The following is a 24,075-nucleotide window of genomic DNA, read 5'->3' on the forward strand; positions in this document are numbered from 1 at the left end:
AAAGAGTGGTACCCATGATGGAAGTGGCTGAGTTCATTACTCTGTAGCCTCTTGTGTTCCTGTGCAAATGAGTTTCCATACCGGGCTGTAATGCAACTATTCAGAATGCTTTCCACTGCACCTCTGTAGTAGTTTGTCGGTCTTTGATGACTTGTCGATTCTCCTCAAAAGTTCTAAGAAAGTAGAAACACTGACATGTGTTCTTCATGGAAAATAAGCAAATAACACAACATTAATAAATAGATATAATTTAAAAGTGGAAACTAATATTAATATTTCAAGCATGAACATTGATCAAGAATTCACAATGAGTTCTACAGTAACATTTTGTAAAGTAAGAAAATATGATGGTATACTCTGGAAAATGAAAAGGTACAGCTAAATGTGGAATCTTAGTTGTCAGTTACTACCCTAATCAGAAAGTTGTACTGTTGCAGTTTATCAAATAATGGCAGAAACTGAATTCAACTTTTGACAGAATATTTCAAATAAACTATTATATCTTTTTCTTAAGTTCATGACATTTGACCTGTTACTGTTCCCCATATTTTTATCCCTATATTAAGTTTGCTTTTGGTAAAATGTTTAAAATCATATGTACAATTAAAGGATTTTAATTCCTGATTTAATTCAGTAATTTTATTCTGGATTAACTACCCTAAAGTTGTATAATATGGCAAAAGAATAAAGCAGAATGGAGGGAAAGTACACAGAGCCTGTGCTGTTTCTTTGAAGAAGTTGGTCAAAATTTATTGCACCTACCCTTCTCCCCCATGACAGCTTTTTTAATGTAATTATTGTTTTCCTTATGATGCTTGGAGAGCAATTTCTGTTTTTTCTCATTTCATATAACAATATTTTTTTCCTCAGGTAATATGCCAGGAAATTGTGTCCTCTCTAAACTATGGTTTTCCAAAAAATTAGCCACACTCTTTAATTTGAGGTCTAATCAGTATTACATGAAGCAGTTTCTTCTTATTGGGTGGTGGGTGAAGTGGAGATTATGTCTCTACTGAAGGAGGTGTAAGGCACTCCTTCCCTTCACTAGCCTTCAGGTCACCCTTGGGCAAGGTATAGCACCTGCTTAGCACCCTGATGAGGGTCATATCAAGTTATGGGAGCAGGTGGTGGATATCACAAGTCTTGATTATGCAACTGCTGACATTAAGCAAACAATCTCTGAGGACATATTGATAATGGCTAGAGTCAACTGTCTTGAAAATACACCTGCCAGAAGAAGGCAATGGCAAACCACTTCTGTAGAAACATTTGCCAAGAACAGTGATGGTCATGGAAAGACCACGACCACCCACATCATATGACATGACATATAATGAATGAACATTGTCTTCAGTGATAAGATCTTGTTTTAACAACCTGTAAAAAAAAAATGCCTCCCTTATTCAAAATCGGTGGTTATTAGTTCCAAGTCTGTCTGTTAATAGAATCATCAATGGTTGCAGCACAGGAGGAAGCTATTCAGCCCATCAATGCTAAACCAATCTTCTGCCAAGGCAACTCTGGTTCCATTCACCAATCCTTTTTACTGTACATAGACCTGGAATTTTTTTTCCACCATGCTGTATATTTATCCAATTCCCCTTGAAGGCCACACTGTGTCCACCACAGCTGTGGGCAGCACATTTCAGATTCTAGTGATATGTTGCTTTAAAATATTTACCCTTAAGTTACTCTTAATTCTCCTAACCTTTTTGCCTTTGACCACTAGTCCTTGACTGTCCTACCATTTAAAACGATTTAATGCACGCTTATTCATGTTGTGTGATCTATTGAAATGCATTACTTTGGAATGTTTGACATTAAAATTCATCTTTCCTGTGCTTGCTGCTTTCACCTTGTATTACTTTAAAAGACTTATTATTGTCACTTTTTAATATCCTTTAATGTTTCAAGTTATGCACAAATGTTGAAATTAATTCCTATATATCTATTTACAGATCATTAATCTAAAAGGCTAGTGGTACAGCATGGACTCATGCAGACACAGATTTTGAAGAGTTTTGTTTCAAGTTTTATTATTTTTACAGATTTAATCAATTATGTTTCCAGTCTTCAATTATTCTCAGGTGTTTACGATGGTTTTGAATAGGTTGTTTTTATATTCTTTAGCCTCGATTTAGGTTCTCTACGCTGTTGGTATTTGTAAACTACTCATTTAATACCTATTTAACAAATCCTTCAAGTTCTTAATGTAAATATTCCTACTTCTGATCTTCCTTCTGACTTGTTAATAAACTGTGAGCTAACATCCATCCACCCCTCCCAATTTTTGGCTAAGGTCCATCTAGGAGGACACAAGTTCCAGCCTCTCTCACATATATCTGGTCTTCAACAACTCCAACAACTATCCAACATCAATACTTATTTGATAATCATGACTTGTCCTGCGATATTGTTCGCTGATGACATTTAACTAACTATACTATATTTTCTGCCTTCCTCTTTTTTAAGGCCTTATTTAAATATATATTGTTACATACCCCGTAACTGGGTTGCCAAACCAGCAGAAATGGACCACTTAGTTGGAGTCTGGATTACTGGAACTAAGAAAGTTTTTTAAAGAAATAAGTAACACAGTACTCTAATCGTAAGGATATGAATGCAATAGATTAGCAATGATAAAACACACATGTACACAGAACTAGGGTAATAGGAATCAATCAAGCTCTATCGCAGTAAAATGATCAGTCGCAAGTGACGCAGAGTTCAGTTCAGCTTAGTACAGTTCGCAGTAATCGCTGTTGTGCCGTTGGAGAGAGAGAGAGAGAGAGAGAATGCAAATTCCGATTCACACAGACCTTTGCTCTTTGCAGTTAGCTTTTGGGCGAACCCTTTTATGTCTTCTGTGGTCACTGACTGTGACCCCTCCGTTCTGGATACGATCGCTCTTCCGCGGTGAACCCGGCACCCAGGCAAGGGCGGACACACACACCAGGTTCCCGCCAATCATGCCTTTTCACCCTGTGCGTCTATGATCGGTCCCGCGACCAGACCTCCGGACTCCCACCAACTTGAGGGGGCACACCGCTCTTCCAGGGTCTCATGATCTCGTGGTGTCGTTGTGCCTTAGCGAACCTGTTCTTTTTATCCCCCAGCTGGGGTATCGCCTGTCCATCAAACTTCAAACAGTTCAGGTTCAAAGCAACCGGTCTGTCAATACTCGGACTGGTGTCTCTTTTCGTTAATCTCTCTCGTCTCTCATTAACATTTTGAACGTTTCTCCATTTGTCTCTCTTATCTCTCTCATCAGCATCAATCTTCTGATAACTTGGTTTGTCATCACAATATGTATAGCTCAGAACAAGCACTTAATTATACTGGTTTAAATATTTCTCCATGACAGATGTAAGTTTTTATTTTTAACAACCATATTCTATCATGTTGAAACTTTTCATTCTTTTAAGAAAAAGTCACTAACTCTTGTTTATAGGAGTTCCACTATGTGATAAACTCAAATATAGTCAAGAATATTTTGATGCCATCCTTATCAAGAACTCTGACAGGACCATATTAACTGGTGCATGTCTTGTTGAGCACATCTACATGAAATGTTGCTGTCATCAAAGATCCTCACCACCCAGGCCATGATCTTTTCCCAATGCTGCCATTGGGTAGAAGGTACAGGACTAGCACCACCAGGTTCAAAAACAGTGACAACCCTTCAACCACCAGGCTCTTGGACAAAAGGGGAAAACTACACTCTTGTTATTTAATGCTTGTTATTTATTATCTTGATTTGTAGTTTGTTTACAGTTTTCAGTTCCTGATGTTTACAGTTTACAGAGCCTGTTTACAGTTACTGTTCTAGATTTGCTAAGCGTGTCTGCAGAAAAAGAATCTCATGGTTGTATGTGGTGACATGTATGTACTCTGATAATAAATCTTACTTTGTACTTTATTACTAGAAAGATAGGTGGTGGGCACAGGGTCAAAGAGATTACGGTATGGATGGAAAGTTACTGGGAGCAGAAGAGGACGGTTGGAAATGATGGGTATTGCTGAGGAAGAGATGGGACCCTGATTTGTGCTGTAGAATTTTGTCCAAATTGCTGAGAGATGGAGCGGAGATGCCGTTGTTATTAGGATGGACAAGGTGTTACTGCAACGGGGGACAGTGTAATGGGCGCATCTGTTCCTGGAAGGAGAACAGTGATTGGGGACACGGAATGGAGACACTTACTGGATGTGATAAGTGGGGCTGGACTGCAGAGCCGAGGGACGAGTGGCGCTGTCGCAGGAGGGTGAGCTCCAGCACAGTCGCGTTGCGGTTGTGACGGATCTCCAGCTGCAGCTGTTCGCCTGGAAGCATCATGGCTTTCGTTACAGCGAACTGGAACCCTCTTGGCGACGTGTTTTACAGGTCGGCGTCGACGTTCTCGGCTGAAGCTCCCGGTCCTGACGGCATCTGACTCCTGGCCTGGCCAGTTCTCATCTTTGCCCCCTGCCGACCCCTTACTTCCTTAAATCCCGTCCTCGGCCCTATCTTGAGCAGGGAGCTTTTTCCTCCGCCGCTTCCCACCTACCTCCCTGTGGCCTAACCCTTAATACTCCTGATTCCTTCAGGGTTCCGGCTTTCAAACATTGCTTTAATGGCTGCTACACAACATTTCGTGTAGACAACAGAGTGCACAGTTTGTTGTGACGGTGTAACAGCTAAAAAAAGAATGCAATACAGTACTTTATGTTATGACTCGTTCCTGAAGAGCTGAGATTTGACTGAGGTGCATGACTTGGTTTGTCACATAGAGTTTCCAGTGCTTACAATTTAAGGAAATTAATGATTGTTCAGTAGAATTAACAACGAAGGAGAATCAGAATTGGGTTTATTGTCACTGACATTAGTCGTAAAAATTGTTTTGTGGCAACAGTACAGTGCAGTCATAACAAATTACTATAAGTTGCAGAATGAAAGTGCAAAGAGGAATAGCAAGGTACTGTTCATGGATTTGTGGACCGTTCAGATTCTGATGGCAGAGGTGGAGAGGTTCCTAAGACATTGAGTGCGGATTTTCAGACCCCTGTACCTCATCCTTGATGGTAGTAATGAAAAGAAGGGGAGGGCCCCTAATAATGAATGCTGCCTTCTTGAGACATGGGCTTTTGAAGATGTCCTCAGTGGTGGAGAAGCTTGTGCCCATTATGGAGCCAGCTGAGTCTACAACCCTATGAAGCCTCTTGTGTTCCTGTGCATTGATGTGTACATATCAGACAGTGATACCACCAATCTGAATGCTCTCCATGGTACATCTGTACTAATTTGTTGGAGTCTGTTGACCTACCAAATCTCAAACTCCTAATGAAGTATAGGTGCTGGTGTGCTTTGTTTGTATCATGATTGTATATCATCAATGTGTTAGGCCCAGGATAGATCCTCTGAGATGTTGATGCCCAGGAGCTTAAAGCTACTAACCCTTTGAACCACTTAGGATTGGTGTGTGTTCTTGGGACTTCCCCTTCCTGAAATCCACAGTCAGTTCCTTGGTCTTGCTGACATTGAATGCAAGGTTGTTGTGACACCTGTCAATTAGCCAATCTATTTTTCTCCTGTACTCTGCCTCATCACCATCAAAGTGTCTGCCAACAACTGTGATATCATCAGCAAATTTATAGATGGTGTTTGAGCTACTTCTAGCCACACAGTTATGAGTGTAGTGTAGAGCAGAACAGTGGGCAAAACACGTATCCTTGATGTGCGCCTGTGTTGATTGTCACTGAGGAGGATACTGTACGTTATCACCGGTCCATAGTAACTGTGGTCTGCCAAAGAAGAAGTCCAGTATCCAGGTTTTGAAGCTTGATGATTAGTACTAAGGGGATGATGGTGTCGAATGCCAAATAGTTATCAATAAGCAGCATTCTGACATTGGTATGACTGTTGTCCAGGTGGTTCAACCAAAACCCAGTTGAGAGCCAGTGAGATTATGGCTGCTGTCGACCTGTTGTGGCAGTAGACAAATTGCAGCGGTCCAGATCCCTGATGAAGCAGGAATTAATTCTAGCTATAAAGAACAACAAAAAAAATGTAAAAAGAAAACGAAAGGAAAACTTAGATGATAACGAGCATACCTGCAATCACCAAAGTTACCGAATATTTCTGGAAATATTAATTCTTTTTATGACTTAGTGACATGCCATGCAAAATCAAGGCACTTGTTTGCTTGATGCTCACAAGGTTTACTGATTTGTGAACTGTGTTTTGCACCCTGTGTAGGAAGTTTGACCTGTATTCTGAATGGATGATTAAGGAGGATATAAGTAACTGTTTAATTGCAGCAGCACCATATGGTGGTCCGATTGGTAAGATAGTCTCTTACACCTTTTTTGATTCTTTCCCACTTTTTACCAATGTTTTGTTCCCCGACTGTTGTTAATAATGTCATTAACATCTTTTGCAGCTTTGATCAATAAATCCCGCAATGAAAGGTCTCCAAGTTTCCGTCCTGCTATGGAAATATACTCCTCGTCAGGAAATAGGATGGTCTCCTTTCCAGTGAGCTTTACCTTTTTTTTTATTATACAACAGTTTGAAGTCAAGCTTGGCAAGTAAATGACAACAGATCTCAAGAATACTCTATACCAATGTCAACATTTATGTTTTACTATATAATAAAATTTGTGAATTAAATAAGTACTGCTTAAGGTACTTGAGGAAATTGGTGGTGTGTTCAGTCCCAAAACAAATCTGTCGAAAGAGAGCAGGGAAGAGACTTCTTAGCAAGTTATGAGCCTTCTCCATTGTAGGGGGCTTTTAATATCTAAATTAAAAAGCTAAATAGAAAAATAATTAGTTAATATTTTATGAATATATATTGTGTATGGTACATGTTACTCTTTGCCTGGAAGGTCTTTTATCCTTTTGTTTATGTTTGTATTCAACTGTAATTCAGAAAACCACTAAACCCTCCTGTTCCTTTTGTCACTGCAGTGGAAGAGTGGTATAGTGGTTCACATTGGGTGGACGACAGATGAAGACCTACTCTGTATACAAGATGATGGGACTGTTCTAATCCACAACATTTTTGGCACATTTAAGAGACACTTTAGCATGGGTAATGTAAGTTGCTGTCAAACATTACTATATAAAAAAGATCACCCCCATAAAGAGATTGTACGTAGGATTAGATAATTTTCATCTTTTTCACTTTACGTGATCAATTCAGTTCTTAGCAGATTGGCATTTTACCCGCAGTAACAAGGTGCTGTATCAATTCAACAGATGCAATTGTCACTACTTCCAAAATGTCATTTTTAAGTAGTGGCTTATGTTTGGCATAGACGTGAAAATGTTAAGGCCAAAAAAGGAAAATTGTGAGTTTCATTTTTATTCAGGTAAAAATAAAATACTTTTGCCCAGTAACTCCTTTTATTGCGCATGTTAAATACAGCAAAATAATACAGAAAGACATGGCAAAAGTAAAGGCAAACAAATGAGGTAACAGCAAATTTCACTTTTGCCCAGTAACAAGCCTTATTGCATTTAGTTGTAGCTGTTGTCCCTTTCAGTGGTGAAGAGATTATGGCTGTAGGAAATGTTTCCAGGGTGACTCCTCTGTGGAAGTGGGGAAGATGGTAGTGGGGCCATCCGGGGGTCTGTGTGTCCGTATGTGTAGCAATTGTGATGGCTGTGAGTCTGGTATTGTGGCGGAGAAAAGTACTGGGGGGAGCCATCATATTCCTCATCACTGCAAATCCCTCTGCAACAGGGTTAGTCAGTTTTTCGATGTTCGTTGTCAGCTGGGTCATACTGTCCGTGAGCTCCCTGTTGGTTGCCTCCATATGCTCCAGTATTTGTTTTTTTTAGTTTTAAGTCCTCCTGCGCGAGAGCCAACAGCTGTCCGTCATTTGGCAATTTCCTTTTAAGTTTTTCTAGTCTGTAACTGGACAAACATGCACCAAGTATACCGTTTCCTCTTCGCTTGTTTTCTGTAGATGTGTCCTGTGCATGCCCAGTAGGGGGAGATTCGCCCAAATATGCGTTTTAATGTGGACGGAGGTAATTTCAAAAACGCCTGATGTAAACGCCTATTGTTTTTACGCGAAACTGGCATTTTCAAAATTATCCGGTCTAGTGTGGACATAGCCTAAGCCACTGTTGGTATTTTAGCTCATTGATCAGACCAGAAGCCAATGTTTTCCTAAGCACTTACACTTGTCCGACATTACCATACATAATTTGATCGTTTATTCACCTCATTGCTTTCTAGATTATCCTACGAACTCTAGATGCTGATTTAAGTTGAAGTGTTGTTATTGAGTGTAATTGTACAATGAGGTGAGATGTTATTTCATTGTTCCACCCCACTCCAGTCCTTATGGAATGCATTCAACAACAGAGAGTGCTTTGCTTTGCCTACAACTTGTGCCATTCTAATCTGGAAGGCTTAATGGTGAAATTTTATAAAACTCTTCTTTCAGCACAGAAATGCTTGAGTTTGAACACAAGGAATTGTTTTTACTTCAAAGGAAATTTGATTGTTCAACTTAAATCTGACACAGATGGGCAGGTTAGAAATTGCTGTTTTTGAAGTAGGATGGGGATAACATTTTAAAAAGTATTTGCATCCATAGGTATAGTGGAAGCCAGTTACTTTTCTGTTATTGGATTTAATGAGGTTCTTACTCTGGTATGAGGTAATAACAATGCACTGCTTATCTGAGTCATGAAAAAATATATCGCGTTCAGATCTTCTGATACCAATGTAATGTGTTACAACTCAATCTCAAGCCGGCTTTATTGAAATTTTAAATATGCTGTATTAACGTTACTGATTTGCTGTCCAAAACAATGAAGTTTAGTGATCTTTTTTTGAAGGAGGTGTTACAGAATCAAGTTATGGAGGCCAAAGTTTTCCATTCTGCTTATGGTTCAGGAATCGCTATACTGACCGGTGCTTTTCGTTTCACACTTGCCACAAATATAAATGATCTCAAACTCCGACGACTTCCTGAAATTCCGGGTAAGCGCCAACCTTGAATTGTGGAATCAGACTTCAATGTTTAATTTACTTTTATTAATAAATTTAATTCCATTTAGTAGAAATAACATCTATAAAAAATTTTTGTAGGTTTCTTCTCAACCGCTACATGCCAATTTGACTACCTTTTTGACATTGAAATTAGTTGCCATCCTTCCTGTTTGAACTCCAAAAGAAAAATCCATTATTGAGTTGACTCACCAAGAAGTGAAATGGGTTCAAACTGATAACTGTGATATAAGTTACGTCCCATGCACGTGGGTGAGCCGATGTACCTGCCATCTTAGTGGTTCCCAAGCTTTTTTGGGTTACCACCCCCTTGGCTCCCAGACCACATCCCCAGCTATTAAATAAAAACCTTAAAAAATATTGATATACACTGCAGTGAAAGAAAATAGGAACAAATCAGCAAGTGACAAATAATTACAGAAGTTATTTGAAGCTACAAATAAAATTATTTCTTTGTTTAATTACAGTAAGAACAATTTTCATCATCAATTTTAGAGGGGACATGAGTAGTCCCAACTATTCACTACATAATTGCTTTTTCAACTTTCAATGAGATAGATGGGCTTGGTGCAGTGATAGCTGCTTTGAACATCATGTTGAATATAACTCAGTTCAGGAATTTGAAGTCTGTTTTGTTGCTTTGAAAGAAGTTGGGTGACTGCACTGAAAATGCACTCCACTAAAGAACATCTTCATCCTTTTCCACAGTGCAGGAATGCATTCTGATATTTCCTTCTGCATTCAAAAGTCTTAATTTGAATTTTTTGAATCTTCACTTCAGCTCAAAGTCATTTCATAGCTAGATCAGTTCTTCCACCATCCTTCCTGTTAATTCCTAATTACAAGTGTTCAGGAATGGATTTTGGATTGAATTTGGATGGAGAGGAGATCCTAAAATCTCTATGACATGTCCTTCTGCACCTCACACAGGTGGGCACAGTATACTTGATCATCATCTGGTGTCCTTTCTTTCTCTTCCAACTCAGAGAGGCTCAGAGGTTGGAAAAGGTGGTGACGGCCAGTGTTGCACTTAAGTAGGGCTTACTTGGACAGAAATGTGGAGGCGACTGATTTGACTTTGATAAGATTCACTTCATTTCCTTGCAATTGAACATTAATTTCATTAAACTTTGTGAATAATTCTGACAAAAAAGTTAGAATTTTTGAGTTGATTACTGATTGAAGCATTTGAGTCTTCAAAGAATTTTATCACTGTTTCAAAAAGAACATTGAAGTACCTCAGACAGTTTCCTTTTGAGAGCTATCTGGAGTTCTGTATGCAACACCAAGCATTCAAACCGTTCATCATTCTCAATACAAAGCTTTTGAAATAGTTGAGAATTGAGAGCATGGGACTTGATTTTATTTACTGCTGTGATAACAGTATTTAATGATATGTGCAGCATTCAATTAGGTTTTTTGTGACACGATGTCTGAATTACACAGTGAATGGTAAATATGTTAGATGCAGCTTTTTTCAAGAAAGTAATAACCTTATGATGGCATCCTGTCATTGATGGTGTCCCATCTGTTGCACAAGCAAGAATGTTGGTGAGCGGAATGTTCTTCTCTGAAAAATTGCTCAAACAACTTGAAATATTGGACTCCCCCTTTGTATCTGTTTCTAGTCCCCTTGGAAGTAACAACTCTTGAACCATGCTTTCATCTTTTATGAAACGAACAAAACCATGAAGCAAAGATGTGTTGCTTGGCAAAGTTGACTTGTTCTACTGCAGAGGAAATTCTGTTCTCCTAAGGATGTTGCATATTTTCAGGCATTTCATCTATTTGTCTTTAAACAGAGTAGTTGCTGTAATTATTTGAACTTGTAACTTATGTAAAACTGTACATGCTTTCTTCTTGCTGGTGCCTTCAGGAACAAGGTACAAGAGCCTTCGGACTCATAGCACCAGGTTTAGGAATAGTTACTACCCATCAACCATCAGGCTCTTGAACAAAGGGGATAACTTCACTTGCCCCATCATTGCAATGTTCCCGCAACCATTGAACTCACTTCCAAGGACTCTTCATCTCATGTTCTCAATAGTTATTGCTTATTTATTTATATTAATGTTTCTACTTAAATTGCATTTGCACAGTTTGTTGTCTTCTGCATTGTAGTTGAACGCCTTAGTCTGGTGGTCGTTCATTGATTCAATTGTAGATACTATATAGATTTGTTGAGTAAGAAAATGAATCTCGGGTTATATGGTGACGTATTTTGGCTTTGATAATAAAATTTACTTTGAACTTTGAATTTTTCTTAGCAGAATCAGTTCTTCTCCAATTGTATGGGGCTTTCCAGATTTAGCAACGTTGCATGAATCACACAAGCCATCACTGTTTTATTGTGAAGTGCTATATTTCAGCTACTCCACCATACTGTCTGCACTTTTCGCTTGGTCTGCTTCTGCCATTTTTTTTATGGATTAATGACCTATTGTTTAAGTCCATCCTCAAGCGCTGCGATCAATAAAGGGGAAAGATTTGATGTCATCATAGCTCAGGCAAAACCTGACTCTGCCTGAAGGTACATAAAGTGGGGCAATGATATCTCAATTGGGCTGTGGGCTAGAGAAATGTGGTTAAGACCATTTCAAAGAACAGATTCTGAACTTTACCCCATTGAATGCCATTCCCTAATTCACAGGCATTGTGTGATTAGAGTACGAGAATCATACTACACGGCAATAATGCGTAGGCTAGGCCAAGAAATAAAACAATTTCTTCAGTTCAGTTTTCTCATGATATGCCAAATACAGAAGTGTCACATTGTTTTTCAACAACTATAACTGCTTTGAGCAAAATCTAAGAGAACAGTGGGTTAGCAGGAGATGATATGATTATCTGATCAATGTAATCAATTATGAGGCACTGAGGAGCCAATGCTTGTAAGTAATTCATTTCTTAAATAAAGCCTGTAAAAGCTTAGCTCTCTCCTTACGACCAAGTGTACCCCCTACCACCTGCTTTATCTTTATTGCCCTCTTAGAAACACCCACCACCTCCAGGAAGGTGATATCTCCCACTTTGGGAATCACTGTTCTGTCTTAACATGAATGAACTCTGATAAAATGTTGATAGTTACATGTTTAAAAATAATTGGGCCCTTTGTGTCACAATGGGACTTATTGATTTTTAGTTTGTAATGTAATCATTAATATCTATAGATTCTGTATTAAGTTGTTAAAACATCGTAGAAGCTGCTTGATACAATTTCAGTACCAGCACACAAAAGTTGAATTGTATTTCAACAACTGAAATATTTGTAGAAGTAAGTTTTAAATAAATTTAAATTAATGGAGAGATCCAACATTGGAAAGAATTAACCTGTAAAAAGGATTTTGCACTTGATGGTGCAAAATGTATCAAAATTAAAGTGATGCTGATTGGTAGTCATCATTAGCAAATTGTATAGGAGCTTCATGCAAGGTCAAGATGCACAACGAAACTCAGAAATTGCAAAGTTGCTGTGGGAAATGCACCGCTCCTCTGTTAACATGAAAACTATCTTGTCATTCGCCTTCCCATTGAAATGATTGAGCATTGATTGTCAAAGCACTCTTACAGTGTGTTATGTATTAACTCAAGCTAGTTCAGTCTCTTTGGCACTGAGTAGCAAAAAGCTGCAGATGCTGGATTTCTGAAATAAAAATGGATATTAAGCTGGTCAAGAAGAATCTATGAAGACAAGCAGAACCAACATTTCAGATTGACCTTTCATCTCTATTAAAATCTATAAATTAAACATTAATGGCAGATGGAGTTCAACCTAGGTAAATGTGAGGTGGTTCATTTTGGTAGGTCAAATATGATGGCAGAGTATAGTATTAGTTATAAGACTGTTGGCAGGATGGAGGATCAGAGGGTTCTTGGGGTCCGAGTCCATAGGACACTCAAAGCTGCTGCACAAGTTGACCCTGTGGTTAAGAAGGCGTACGGTGCATTGGCCTTCATCAACAGTGGGATTGAGTTTAAGAGCCGAGAGGTAATGTTACAGCTATATAGGACCCTGGTCAGACCCCCCTTGGAGTACTGTGCTCAGTTCTGGTCACCTCACTACAGGAAGGATGTGGAAACCATAGAAAGAGTGTAGAGGAGATTTACAAGGATGTTACCTGGATTGGGGAGCATGCCTTATGAGAATGGGTTGAGTGAACTCAGCCTTTTCTCCTTGGAGAGGCGTAAGATGAGAGGTGACCTGATAGAGGTGTGTAAGATGATGAGAGGCATTGATCATGTGGATAGTCAGAGGCTTTTTCCCAGGGCTGAAATGGCTAACATGAGAGGGCACAGTTTTAAGGTGCTTGGAAGTAGGTGCAAAGGAGACGTCAGTGGTAAGTTTTTTACGCAGTGAGTGGTGAGTGCATGAAATAGGCTGCCGGCTACGGTGGTGGAGGCGGATACGATGGGGTCTTTTAAGAGACTCCTGGATAGGTACTTGGCGCTTAGAAAAATAGAGGGCTATGGGTAACCTTAGGTAATTTCTAAAGTAACTACATGTTCGGCACAACATTGTGGGCTGAAGGGCCTGTATTGTGCTGTAAGTTTTCTATGTTTCTCTGTTTCTAACATGCTTTAAGATGTAGAGAAGGGAGAAGGATAGAGTAGACAAAAGTATTCTCTGTGAAAGGGGAAAAATGTATAGACTGAATAGCACAAGTGGTGGTGCTAGCTGAGAAAAGGTGATAAAAGTTATTTTATTTGCAAATGGTCCACATTGAATCTCATCTGTGTTTGATAGGAAACATTTGATTAATCTTTACCTTACAAATGTGAATGTGTATTTAGTAAACTACTTAAAAAAGAAAGGAACAAACTGCTGGAGGAATTCAGCAGGTCAAGCAGCATCTGTGGAGAGAAAGGGATGGGTGACTTCTTGCAGCAAGACCTGCTCCAGATTCCTACAATTTGCAGGCTGTTGTATCCCTCTTTCTGAAAAGGAAGTTGGTTAACAATTGGGAAGAAATCTAATGGAAAATTAGAAAAGTTGTTATTTGTTAGCAATTTCAAGGCTGTTAATAACAAGATGTGATTATGTCTAGTCCAGCCTTTCATTGTTGTAATTAATTACCTACCTGAACTGCAAGTAGCCATCTACCACAATATTTATTTGGCATGAATCATTGACGCTGAATGCTGCCACTTACTCCTCTCAGTTCCAGCTATTGGAGGAAGAGACAACAGCCAGTTGCAGCAACAATAAAAGGACACTTTGGTATGGGTTAGGACATAGTGAGTCAGTGCACATGATTGCTGGAGAAGGTATTGAGAACTGGTCTGTCTAGCTGTTAAATGCAGTCATTAGGCTGGAGGAACCTGCTGCTGGGGTTGGATTGGTCTGGCTGCAGAGGCCCAGACACGAGAGGAAGCAAACCACACACACTGTCTGCATTGACTACAACTTATCAATAATCTCCCTGTTATTTTTCTACACATTCGTCTGCTTTGTCCTTTACTTGGCTACAATTTTAAAGTTCCTTCTGTAATTTAAGAATGCTCGCAATCATATTATGATAGGCCTAGCAAAACCATCAGGTAGTATTTCATCGTTATTCATAGAGATTATAAAGGAGAACAGCATTACATATTTAAAACATTTGATTCTGAAAGTCCTGTATGCTTTTCCAACAGGATTAAAATGCCCACCAGCATGCTGGACTGTTTTGATGGAAGATCGACAGACTAAAATTATTCTGGCCAATGGAAAGGATTTGTATGTCTTAGATAATGGATCCTGCCAATCTGTGGTAAGCAGAAAATCTGCCTGAGCATTGTAGGAGAAGCCAGGTATCTAGTGCATTTCACACAAGAAGCTAAATGCTGGTTAAATCGTATTTCAGTATGGGCCACCTTAGTGGTATCTAAGTAGCCTGGGCAACCAAACAGAGATGTAAATCTGAGTGCTGCTATTAAATGACAGGTGATATTGAATAGGTAGGATGTGAGCACTGAGATATCATACCCAAAATAGTACTACATCCTGAGTCTAGATGCTGCACTGACCTGAGGCTAGCAAGGTCAGTGGGGTCTCAATTCCTTTAGATAAAATAAGATGCATCTGAAAGGTTTCCCATTGTTATTTGTCATTCCGGATTTGTATGCTTTAGCATCTACTCCTGAAATTACATTGCAACATATTTTAAAAACAAACGGTTATTCTGAAGTTATGAAAGTTGCCAGATAAAGAGACGTTTATTTATTCTCTGACGTCCAGAGATAATGAATCAGAAAGAAATATATCCGTTTATGATCTTGAAGTGGCAAGGCCTCTTTTAAGGTTATGGTGTACTTTTGAAGGTATATTTCAGATTGTATTTTAAGAAATACAACAATCAATGTCTGGGTAAAGCTAACTACATTTCCTGGAGCTTGGGATGCTTGTCCAGGAAGAGAGCTAATAGAATCAGTACTTAAAGGACTCACTATAGCATAAGGAGACACTTTAATGAGCACCATTATTATGTGAACTTCTGCTCTTCCTATTGCTGCACCAGGAACTTTGTGTAATCGCCTCTCTCTCGTTGCTCCAGAGACCTGGTGTGACCCCCTGCCTGCTGCAGTAATGAAGTAGTGATCTTAGCACTCCATGGTTTGGTGTGGAGTGTACCACATTCAAAATGTGTTGAGTCTGAGTGTTTGGGCTGGTAATGGTGGGGCTGGAATGAGTTGTGCAGCAGCTTGGCGGTCAGATGTGAGGCTCAGGACTGCCCTCTGGCTAAGGGGCTGGTGGTGACTACTCCATGCGTTTTGGACCATCGAGATCCCATAGCTTCTCTTTTCCTCTCAATGGATAAGTTGGAAGCTGCTGCTATTTCCACCTCTGTTTGTCTGGTTTTATTCCCCCCCCCCCCATCACAGGTTTCCCTAGATTAGTTTCCATAGTCTTTCTGAATTGACTTAAACTGTTAAGTATATTGCACGTGATTACTAATTGGAGGAACGTTTACGACACATAATGACACATAAAATAATTATTTTGTAGCACATTGCAATTATTCATGAGTTGGTAAGATACGGACTCAAACCAAATATGGTATGCAGCTATTTTCCATTGTTAACTGATAATAAAAAGAAGCATATTATTTTACAGAAGAGAAAATTGGAGAACAAGCCAAACATCAGTACTTGTACGGCAAATAGGTGAAGAGAAATAAAGATTTTTTTTCTGAATGCCAAAATATTAGAGAGAAATGTTACAAAAGCATACAAAAGAATAAGTAAATATAATTTACTTCAAGTAAGCTTTTTCTTTTACAGAGTCCTCCTGGCCTTGGGCCTCAAGTATCTGGATTTACACAGATTGCGATTTCATTCAACTATAAACGGCTTGCTCTGTTCACAGACACTGGCAGCATTTGGATGGGTTCTTCTTCATTGAAGGTGAGCAATCTAAATATGATTGGGCATGTTGCAGCATTCAGACGCTATACTGAATTCTCCAACTTTAGATAATGTTGAGGATGCCACCTGATCTGATTATTTCCAGTATTTTCCATTTTTATTACAGGTTTCCAGCATCTGCAGGTTTTTTTTTTTGTTTGATTTTTGAAGCATGATTGTAAAGATTTCTTAGCTATTGTGAAGTTATCAAACAGAATCATTGATTGAAGTTAAAAATTTTAAAAACTACAGATACGAGAAATCTGAAACAAAATGAGTCCTAAAACACTCCGCAGATTAGTCAACATTTTTGGGAAGAAAAGTAGAATTTACATTTTTGGTTGGTGACTCTTCATCAGATTGAGGGCAATTATGTAAGCCTAATTTTACAGGAAGGATTCTAATGTGACAACATGAGCTTGTATGTGGCAAAACCTGTAAGAAAATAAAATACGATGTTGCGCTTCATAATGTTGCAGTGAGATTAGCAAAAACTCGATCAGAGAGAGGCCATGAGGTACAGAGCTTATGGCTCAGATGGCTTAAAAGCATGGCTGCCAGCTGTAGAAAATTAAAATCTGGGCCGCCCAGGAAGCCAGAATTATAGGAGCACAAATGTTTCAGAATATTGAAGGACTTAAGATTACTAAGATAGGCTGAGGTGAGGCAGTTTGGGTTTTAGAAAATAAGGATAAAAATTGTAAAGTTGGGACACAGGAGCCAATGTTGATCAAGTAACTCATGGAAGGAGGGTCCAAGGGAATTGGTGGGACATGAGCAGCTTCTTTGTATGAGCTGTAGTCAACAGGAAGCAGAATGAACGAGGTTGGCCAGGACTGAATTGGAATAACTATCTTCAGGTAACAAAGTCATGTATGTGAATGCTGAATTAGGTGATTATATATGTGAAATAGACTGCTTTACTAATTGTAGGTAGGTGACTGGCTGTTTATCTTGTGTCCTGATACAACACAGGTTGCAAATCAGTTAAGCCTTGGTTGGCATGGAGAGAGATTGTTTTGTTGACTCAGAGCAATAGATCTGATAGGCAGTAACTCCCGACAGCCCTGAAAAAGGGTCTCAGCCCAAAATGTTGACTGTTTACTCTTTTCCTTTGATACTGCCTGGCCTGCTGAGTTCCTCCAGCATTTTGTGTGTGTTGCTTTGGATTTTCAGCATCTGCAGGTTTTCTTGTTTGTTAGACAATAATGATGACAGCTTTAAACATCTAACATTTTGGTTGTGGGCAATTTCTGCTCATGGCTAGTAGTTAAGCTGTCAGACAAGTTAGAAGGTTTGGGACATGAGATGAACGAGGTGGCCTCAGTTTGCATATGGAAAATAAGTGTATTTGGATTTCTTTTTGAAAGGACAATATATGAAGGAGAAGAAGGGGAGCGGGCACAGTTGATCCTTAGAGTATCGGGAAGTCACAATGGAGCAGAAAAGGAAGGGAAGCTTCTACAGGTTGTTCTTGGCAACTAATAAACAAAGCAAGAATGGAAACAGACATCTGTGACCCAACTAAAGTGGACAATAGGTCAAAGCGCTGATGGAGAGAAGTCTGTTCAGATGTCAAGGGTTACAGATGGATCAAGAAAGCGAAGGAAGACTTATTTAGGTTTTTCTACAATCAAATAAAATGCCATTGGAGAATTGTGCAGCAGGTGGAAATTTGATTTGACAGTTGTAGAAGCCCACAAGAAATTTGGGCATGGTTTGGGTGACAACATTGCATGGAAGAATGTTGGAGAGTGAATGAAGGAATGGGGCAGTTTTCAAAAATGTCTGGCTATAGCAATTCGGCTGTTTCATTTTGGGCAGAAACCTGCTTAGAGGTGTTGAGGCCTTGACGGCAGGAAAACCAAGCCTGGATTTGAAGCAGTAGCATTGTGTACTTTGGAGGAGTAGATATAAGTTAGATGGTCTAGAAGAGATCCATTTGGGAGGAGTGCTAATTAACTGAGAAAAATGAAATAATAATACAAGGGTGTTTTGTTTGGGATATTGTCGAATACTCAGTGTACCTTCTTTATTATTCTAGTTATATAAATATGTAACCAGGATTTCTACTTAAAAGTTTCTCTTGCATTTTTCCAGGACGTGTTGTGTGTGATTGACACAAATTTTCAAACACCACCTAGTCAGTTTGTTTGGTAAGTTGTAGGGTGGCATTGTATTGCTATTTGTGATTCATTGATCAAATGAATTCATTTATTTTTACATCTGTTTCTTGGTATACATAAGTTGATGGTGCCCATTTGAATACTTCTCACCAAAAACGGTTCAACATCCTCTGAGTAAGGATATTGAGGAAATGGGTGAGCAATCTAAAGTGAATTCTCCATTGGTCCCTGCAGAAAAGTAGCTAACAATTAGCTCAACACTGTATAATTTCAAATTTCTCAGTACTTGGAAAAAGGATCTAGTGCTTTTCCGAGTTATATGACGAATAAACTCTTCTAGGGCTTCCAGTGTCAATTAGGATCCCTGATGAAGATGGCAGAGTTTGTCATCGAAATATGAATTATAATTGTTACCTGTACCTGGTTGGAAGCTTGAAAAGAGTTTATTCTCAGTACTTCTCCACCGAGAATTTCCTCCATAGAAGAATTCATTTAAAACATTTGCCATTCTTGAAAGTGTTGAGAATATAAAAGATGTACCTGACTCCTTTTAAATTTGTGATGTCCCTATGAAGGCAGAGTCTCTATTTTATGACGTATTTCAAGGCAGACAATTTGGCATTCTTCCTGATCAGCCCAAGTATGAGAGACTTGGGCTGCCGTACGACTTATCCAGAGAGCTCTTATCACTCATATAGGTCACATCTTCAGAAAATTTGAGCGAACGCTTCTTTTCTTCCTCCCTTAAAGGTTATAAAGTGGAACTTACTTGGGGTTAACTGCTTGTCTGTACGCATAAGTTGAGAAGATGAAAGAATTGTAGAATAATTACTTCACAGTAATAGGCTTTTTGCATATCTTGTCAACACTAGCTCTCTCTTTCTCTCCGAACAACTCTGATTCCACTCTGGCCTTTTCTCAAAGTTCAAAGTAAAATCAGAGTAGGTGCATGTCACCAAATACGGCCGTGAGATTCTTTTTCTGCGACATACTTAGCAAATCTATAGAACAGTAACTGTAAACAGGATCAATGGACAATAAACTGTACAATGCAGATATAAGTAACTAGCAATAAATAACGAACATGAAATAACAAGATAAAAGAGTCCTTGAATGAGTGTAGTTATCCCCATTTGTTCCAAGAGTCTGGTGTTGGAGGGGTAGTAACTGTTCTTGAGCCTGATGGTGTAAGTCCTGAGACACTTGTACCATCTACCTGATGGCAGCAGGGAGAATAGAGCATGGCCTGGGTGGTGAGGATCTTTGATGATGGATGCCGCTTTTCTAGGCAACGATTCATGTAAATGTGCTCAATGGTTAGAAGGGTTTTACCTATGATATACTGGGCCGAATCCACTACCTTTTATAGGGTTTTCTACTCAAAGGCATTGGTGTTCCCATACCAGGTTGCAATGCAGCCAGTCTGCACACTTTCCACCACACATCTATAGAAATTTGCCAAGAATTTTGATGACGTCCCAAATCTCCACAGACTCCTGAGGAAACAGGCACTGTCATGCTTTCTTTGCAATTATGTTTATATGATGAATCCAGGACAGGTCCTCTGGATAGTGACACCCAGGAATTTAAAGTTACTGACCCTCTCTACCTCTGATCCTGCAATGAGTACTGGCTCATGGATCTCTGGCTTCCCTCTCCTGAAATCTACAATCAGTTCCTTGGTCTTACTGACATTGAGTGAGAGGTTGTTCTGTAGTCTTTCAAATTTCCCTCATTATATGGGGGTACTTTGCAAAAAGTAGTAGTGTTCTAATTCTGTTTTAAAGGAAAGGATAATGCATGTTTTTTATTGAATTGATTTGTTTAATCAGTACAAGTTATATGTTTTGATTGTGTTATAATGTTCTTTGAGGAAGATTTTTTTCTTGTCTGTTCTGTGGTTTTCAGAAATCAACAGGTAGTTGAATAAATGTGTAAAATACTCCATCCCTCTTTATTCAACCAATTATGAGCCTTCATTATCAGTATGAATTAACATACTTTTGTATAACCACACTATCTGTATGGTCATTTCAGGTATTATACAGATTAAATTTACAAACAACAATATATAATATTATTATATATAATCATCCGTGGTACATTTTTAAAATTTGCAAAATGGAAACTTAAATTGAAAATTTTTAAACTTTCCTAACATGTTGATATGGATTATCTTATAATTTTCTGTGGTGTGTTTTACAATAAATCTTAAATGCTAAACTCCTTTCTGCCGAAATTTGCAGTGAGCCATTTTGAACAAAAATGACACAAAGTTTCAACGTTTTCTCATTTAGCATAAGAATACAATGTTAATTCTGATAACCTTTCTTTTTGTCTTCTTAGGTGTAACAGACCAAAAAGCACTAATCCTGCTGTTGTTGGTGTGTGGGATAAATTACTTCTTATAGCTGGAAGTTCAAAGGAGACCATCAAGTATCCTCGTGCTGTTTGGTGCTACCGCTGTCATTGACCCATCTAACGTTTTGACTTGCTTTTAGAACATAGGAATATTATAGTGTAGCCTATCAGGTCAATGCAGAGTCCAAAAATATATGGTGTATATTCATGGCACTCTTAAATTTATCAAAGTAACCTAGTAGCAATGAGTCCACAGGTTGTGGGATCATTTCAGTTTTGGGGCAAGTAAAGTTAAGTGAAGTTATCCCATTTGGTTCAAGAGCCTTATGGTTAAAGGGTAATAACTATTTCTGAACCTGGTGGTGTGAGTCCTGAGGCTCCTGTAATTTCTTCTTGATGGCGGCAGTGAGAAGCGAGCAGGTCCAGGGCGGTGGGGGTCCCTAGTTATGGATGCTGCTTTCCTGAGACAGCGTTCTGTGTACACGTGCTCATTGGTGGGGAGGGCTTTGCCCATCATGGACTGGGCCGTATCCACTACTTTTTATAGGATTTTCCATTCAAACAAAATGTTTATGCTTGAAGTATACTTATGATGGAGTTTCAAACCTGAGAGCTTATCAAATGAAACAAATTTGAAATGGAATGATGAAAATATGCAATTGGTTTTTGAAATTTCTTTCAGGAAAGAGAAATTTGTATTGGTTTAAATTGCCACATGAAATAGCTTGGTAACTGAAAAAAAAATAATAGCTTATTTATGAGCTAGTGTTCATAAACACTGCATATATTTAAATCCTAAACTAAAGATCAGATTTTACCTGGATGAAGACGTTCATTTAGTACCTGAGATAGATGGGGTTCGTATTATCAGCTCTAACAGTCATGAGTTTCTACATGAGGTTCCAAGTAAGTACTGTGTTTATGATCATTTAAATATTACAAATATGTTACGTGTAAAATGGGGATTTTGTAATAAAAACAATGCCAGAGGTGTTGAAAGAGATTTCAGACAAAATACATTAATGATTTGAATGCAGGAAAACAATTTTAGTGCCAAAGACTTTACATTTGAAATGAGATCCTATTTTCATTTCTTTTTTCTAAGTCTGCCAGACTTGATAAATATTTTCAGCATGCTTTGTTATTTCAAGTTTTTGTATTGGGTAAAGCAAGGAATGATTATTGATAATAAACAAAACTTTTTCACAGAATGGTTATATATTATTTAATACTCCCAGTCCTCATTTGCAGCCTGAATCTTTTTCTCCAACTCCTCTGTTTTCTAATTTTTTAAGACAGTAACCCCACTATGGAGAGGAGAGGTTGTTTTCCTGGAAAACATATCACAGTGTTCCATAACATGAATGTGTGTTATTGATGTATGCGCTGAGAAATGCGAGTTGAAACAAAATAAATTTTGTATACTCTATGCCTGTGTACTTTTTCCTCATGTAAATTTTGTGAGAACAAATTTTATTCCAATTTCAAAGTTTTGTGTCTTGTCCATTTTGTAACAGCATGTTTCCATCACCCAAAAGGCTATAATACGGGATTCATCTGTATTTGGATCATCGATCTCATATTTTTAAAAAATATTTTCTTTGACTTCATTTTATACCTCTGTAAAATGCCCTGAGGCCTTATTAATAAAATAAAGTGCAGCATATTGTTCTAGTTTCATGTATCCTGTGAAAGGAAGATACACCTTTTAATTGTAAATAATCTGATTCAGTTTTTATAATCTATCTTTTTTATTGACACCAACTAACTCTATTAAAGATTCTTACTGTCCCTTTCAATCTCTTCCGTCAGCTATCCATTCGTTTTTGCTGTAACTGGCATTAGAAATTGCTAGACAAGACGATTGCAATTGCTCTTTTTCAAAGGGGTAATTTACTAATTTAATGTAAGATGCTGTTCATCTCAGTGCACCACTATGATTGGGGTAGGATGCCTGGCATGTAAAGAATCATTAATGTGATATCATCAGATAGCACTCACGGTTTTACTGCGTTAAACTAACATTTTATTTCACAGCAAAAAATGTATCAGCTACACATTTCCTTTATTAAAAGAAGTGTGTGGTTAACACTTGTTCCCCTCAATATTATTACCGTGTCCCAAATCAGGCACTTATTGTGATTTTACTATTTCTTGATCGTTTTCAGCTGCTTGCCAAGATATTTTCAAAATTGCTTCAATGGCACCTGGTGCACTTCTACTGGAAGCTCATAAAGAATATGAGGTATGCTTTTCTGTTGGCCTTTCCATCAATTTTAAATTTAAAGTAGTTTGCTCTTTATCAAAAGGTACAGCTATTCAGTTTTGGCAGATCATAGTTAGGACAAAGAACGTAACTGTTGTCAAAGAACCTATACTTTTTATCTGCAAATAGATTTGATCCTGCACAAAACCATGCTTGCATATCTCCTCGATGGCCATGCTTTTCGTCTTCAGCTTGACATTAGGTTTTTCACACACCTCTCTGAAATGCCTTGTGTCTTTTTTTTCTAGCTTTTCTTTCTGTACCTTTTAAAGATCTCTCTCTTTGTATAAATTCTTTGTTAATAAATTCTGTTGGGAATTGTAACTACTTTTGTAAGTTTTCTTCGCTCTGGTTCACTCCACTCCCCCACTGTACATCAATTTAACACTATTTTCTTTGTCCTTGCCATCTCACAAGGCACGTCAGTTCTCTTACTATTGTCTCTAAATTTCAATGAATTCATCTACTACAATCCTTTAAAATTAAAACAAGTCTATATTATTGAAATATGGTTGCAAATTTAGGTCACATCTTTTTAAGTACAGATCCTCCCCAGGTTACAAATGCCTGATTTATGACACAGCCCCTATATATGAACGACTGTTGGGGAGACTGATGCCTTTGATCTGCTGGCCACAGCAGCCATCTTCTGACTCTTGGAAACTTGGTTCACGGCTGCATTTCCAACTTGCAAACAAATCATGTTACGGGTTATGCTGCCCCTTAGCCTAGGGAATCAATGTGGTAATCCGATGTTACTTGAATATTCTGTGCACTTTTCAATCTTATTTTAACTCTGTCCCAACTTTTGTTGAGTGTGTTGCAGCCATCAAATTCTAAATTTGTGTATGTTTACAAAATACAATTAAGTTGGTCAGTAAAACTATTGGAAATCTTTTCTTTGTACTTTTGTCAGTTAAATAAAGGTTCACGT

At 38.4% G+C, this 24,075-nt stretch overlaps 1 protein-coding gene across 1 annotated transcript in view; it reads left to right on the forward strand.

The window, feature by feature from the left end:
- Nucleotides 1-4,287: 4,287 nt before the first annotated feature.
- Nucleotides 4,288-24,075, forward strand: part of vps16 (VPS16 core subunit of CORVET and HOPS complexes) — a 77,091-nt gene continuing 57,303 nt past the window's right edge. The window contains exons 1-11 of the mRNA XM_072261578.1: nt 4,288-4,381; nt 6,233-6,318; nt 6,417-6,511; nt 6,947-7,075; nt 8,834-8,978; nt 14,640-14,755; nt 16,266-16,388; nt 18,489-18,544; nt 20,861-20,950; nt 21,687-21,781; nt 23,044-23,120. Coding sequence (XP_072117679.1) covers nt 4,332-4,381; nt 6,233-6,318; nt 6,417-6,511; nt 6,947-7,075; nt 8,834-8,978; nt 14,640-14,755; nt 16,266-16,388; nt 18,489-18,544; nt 20,861-20,950; nt 21,687-21,781; nt 23,044-23,120 — 1,062 coding nt within the window. The 5' untranslated portion in view covers nt 4,288-4,331. The remainder of the gene's footprint in view (nt 4,382-6,232; nt 6,319-6,416; nt 6,512-6,946; nt 7,076-8,833; nt 8,979-14,639; nt 14,756-16,265; nt 16,389-18,488; nt 18,545-20,860; nt 20,951-21,686; nt 21,782-23,043; nt 23,121-24,075) is intronic.

The sequence above is a fragment of the Mobula birostris genome, chromosome 6 (genome assembly GCF_030028105.1).
Source record: "Mobula birostris isolate sMobBir1 chromosome 6, sMobBir1.hap1, whole genome shotgun sequence".
Taxonomy (NCBI): Eukaryota; Metazoa; Chordata; class Chondrichthyes; order Myliobatiformes; family Myliobatidae; genus Mobula; species Mobula birostris.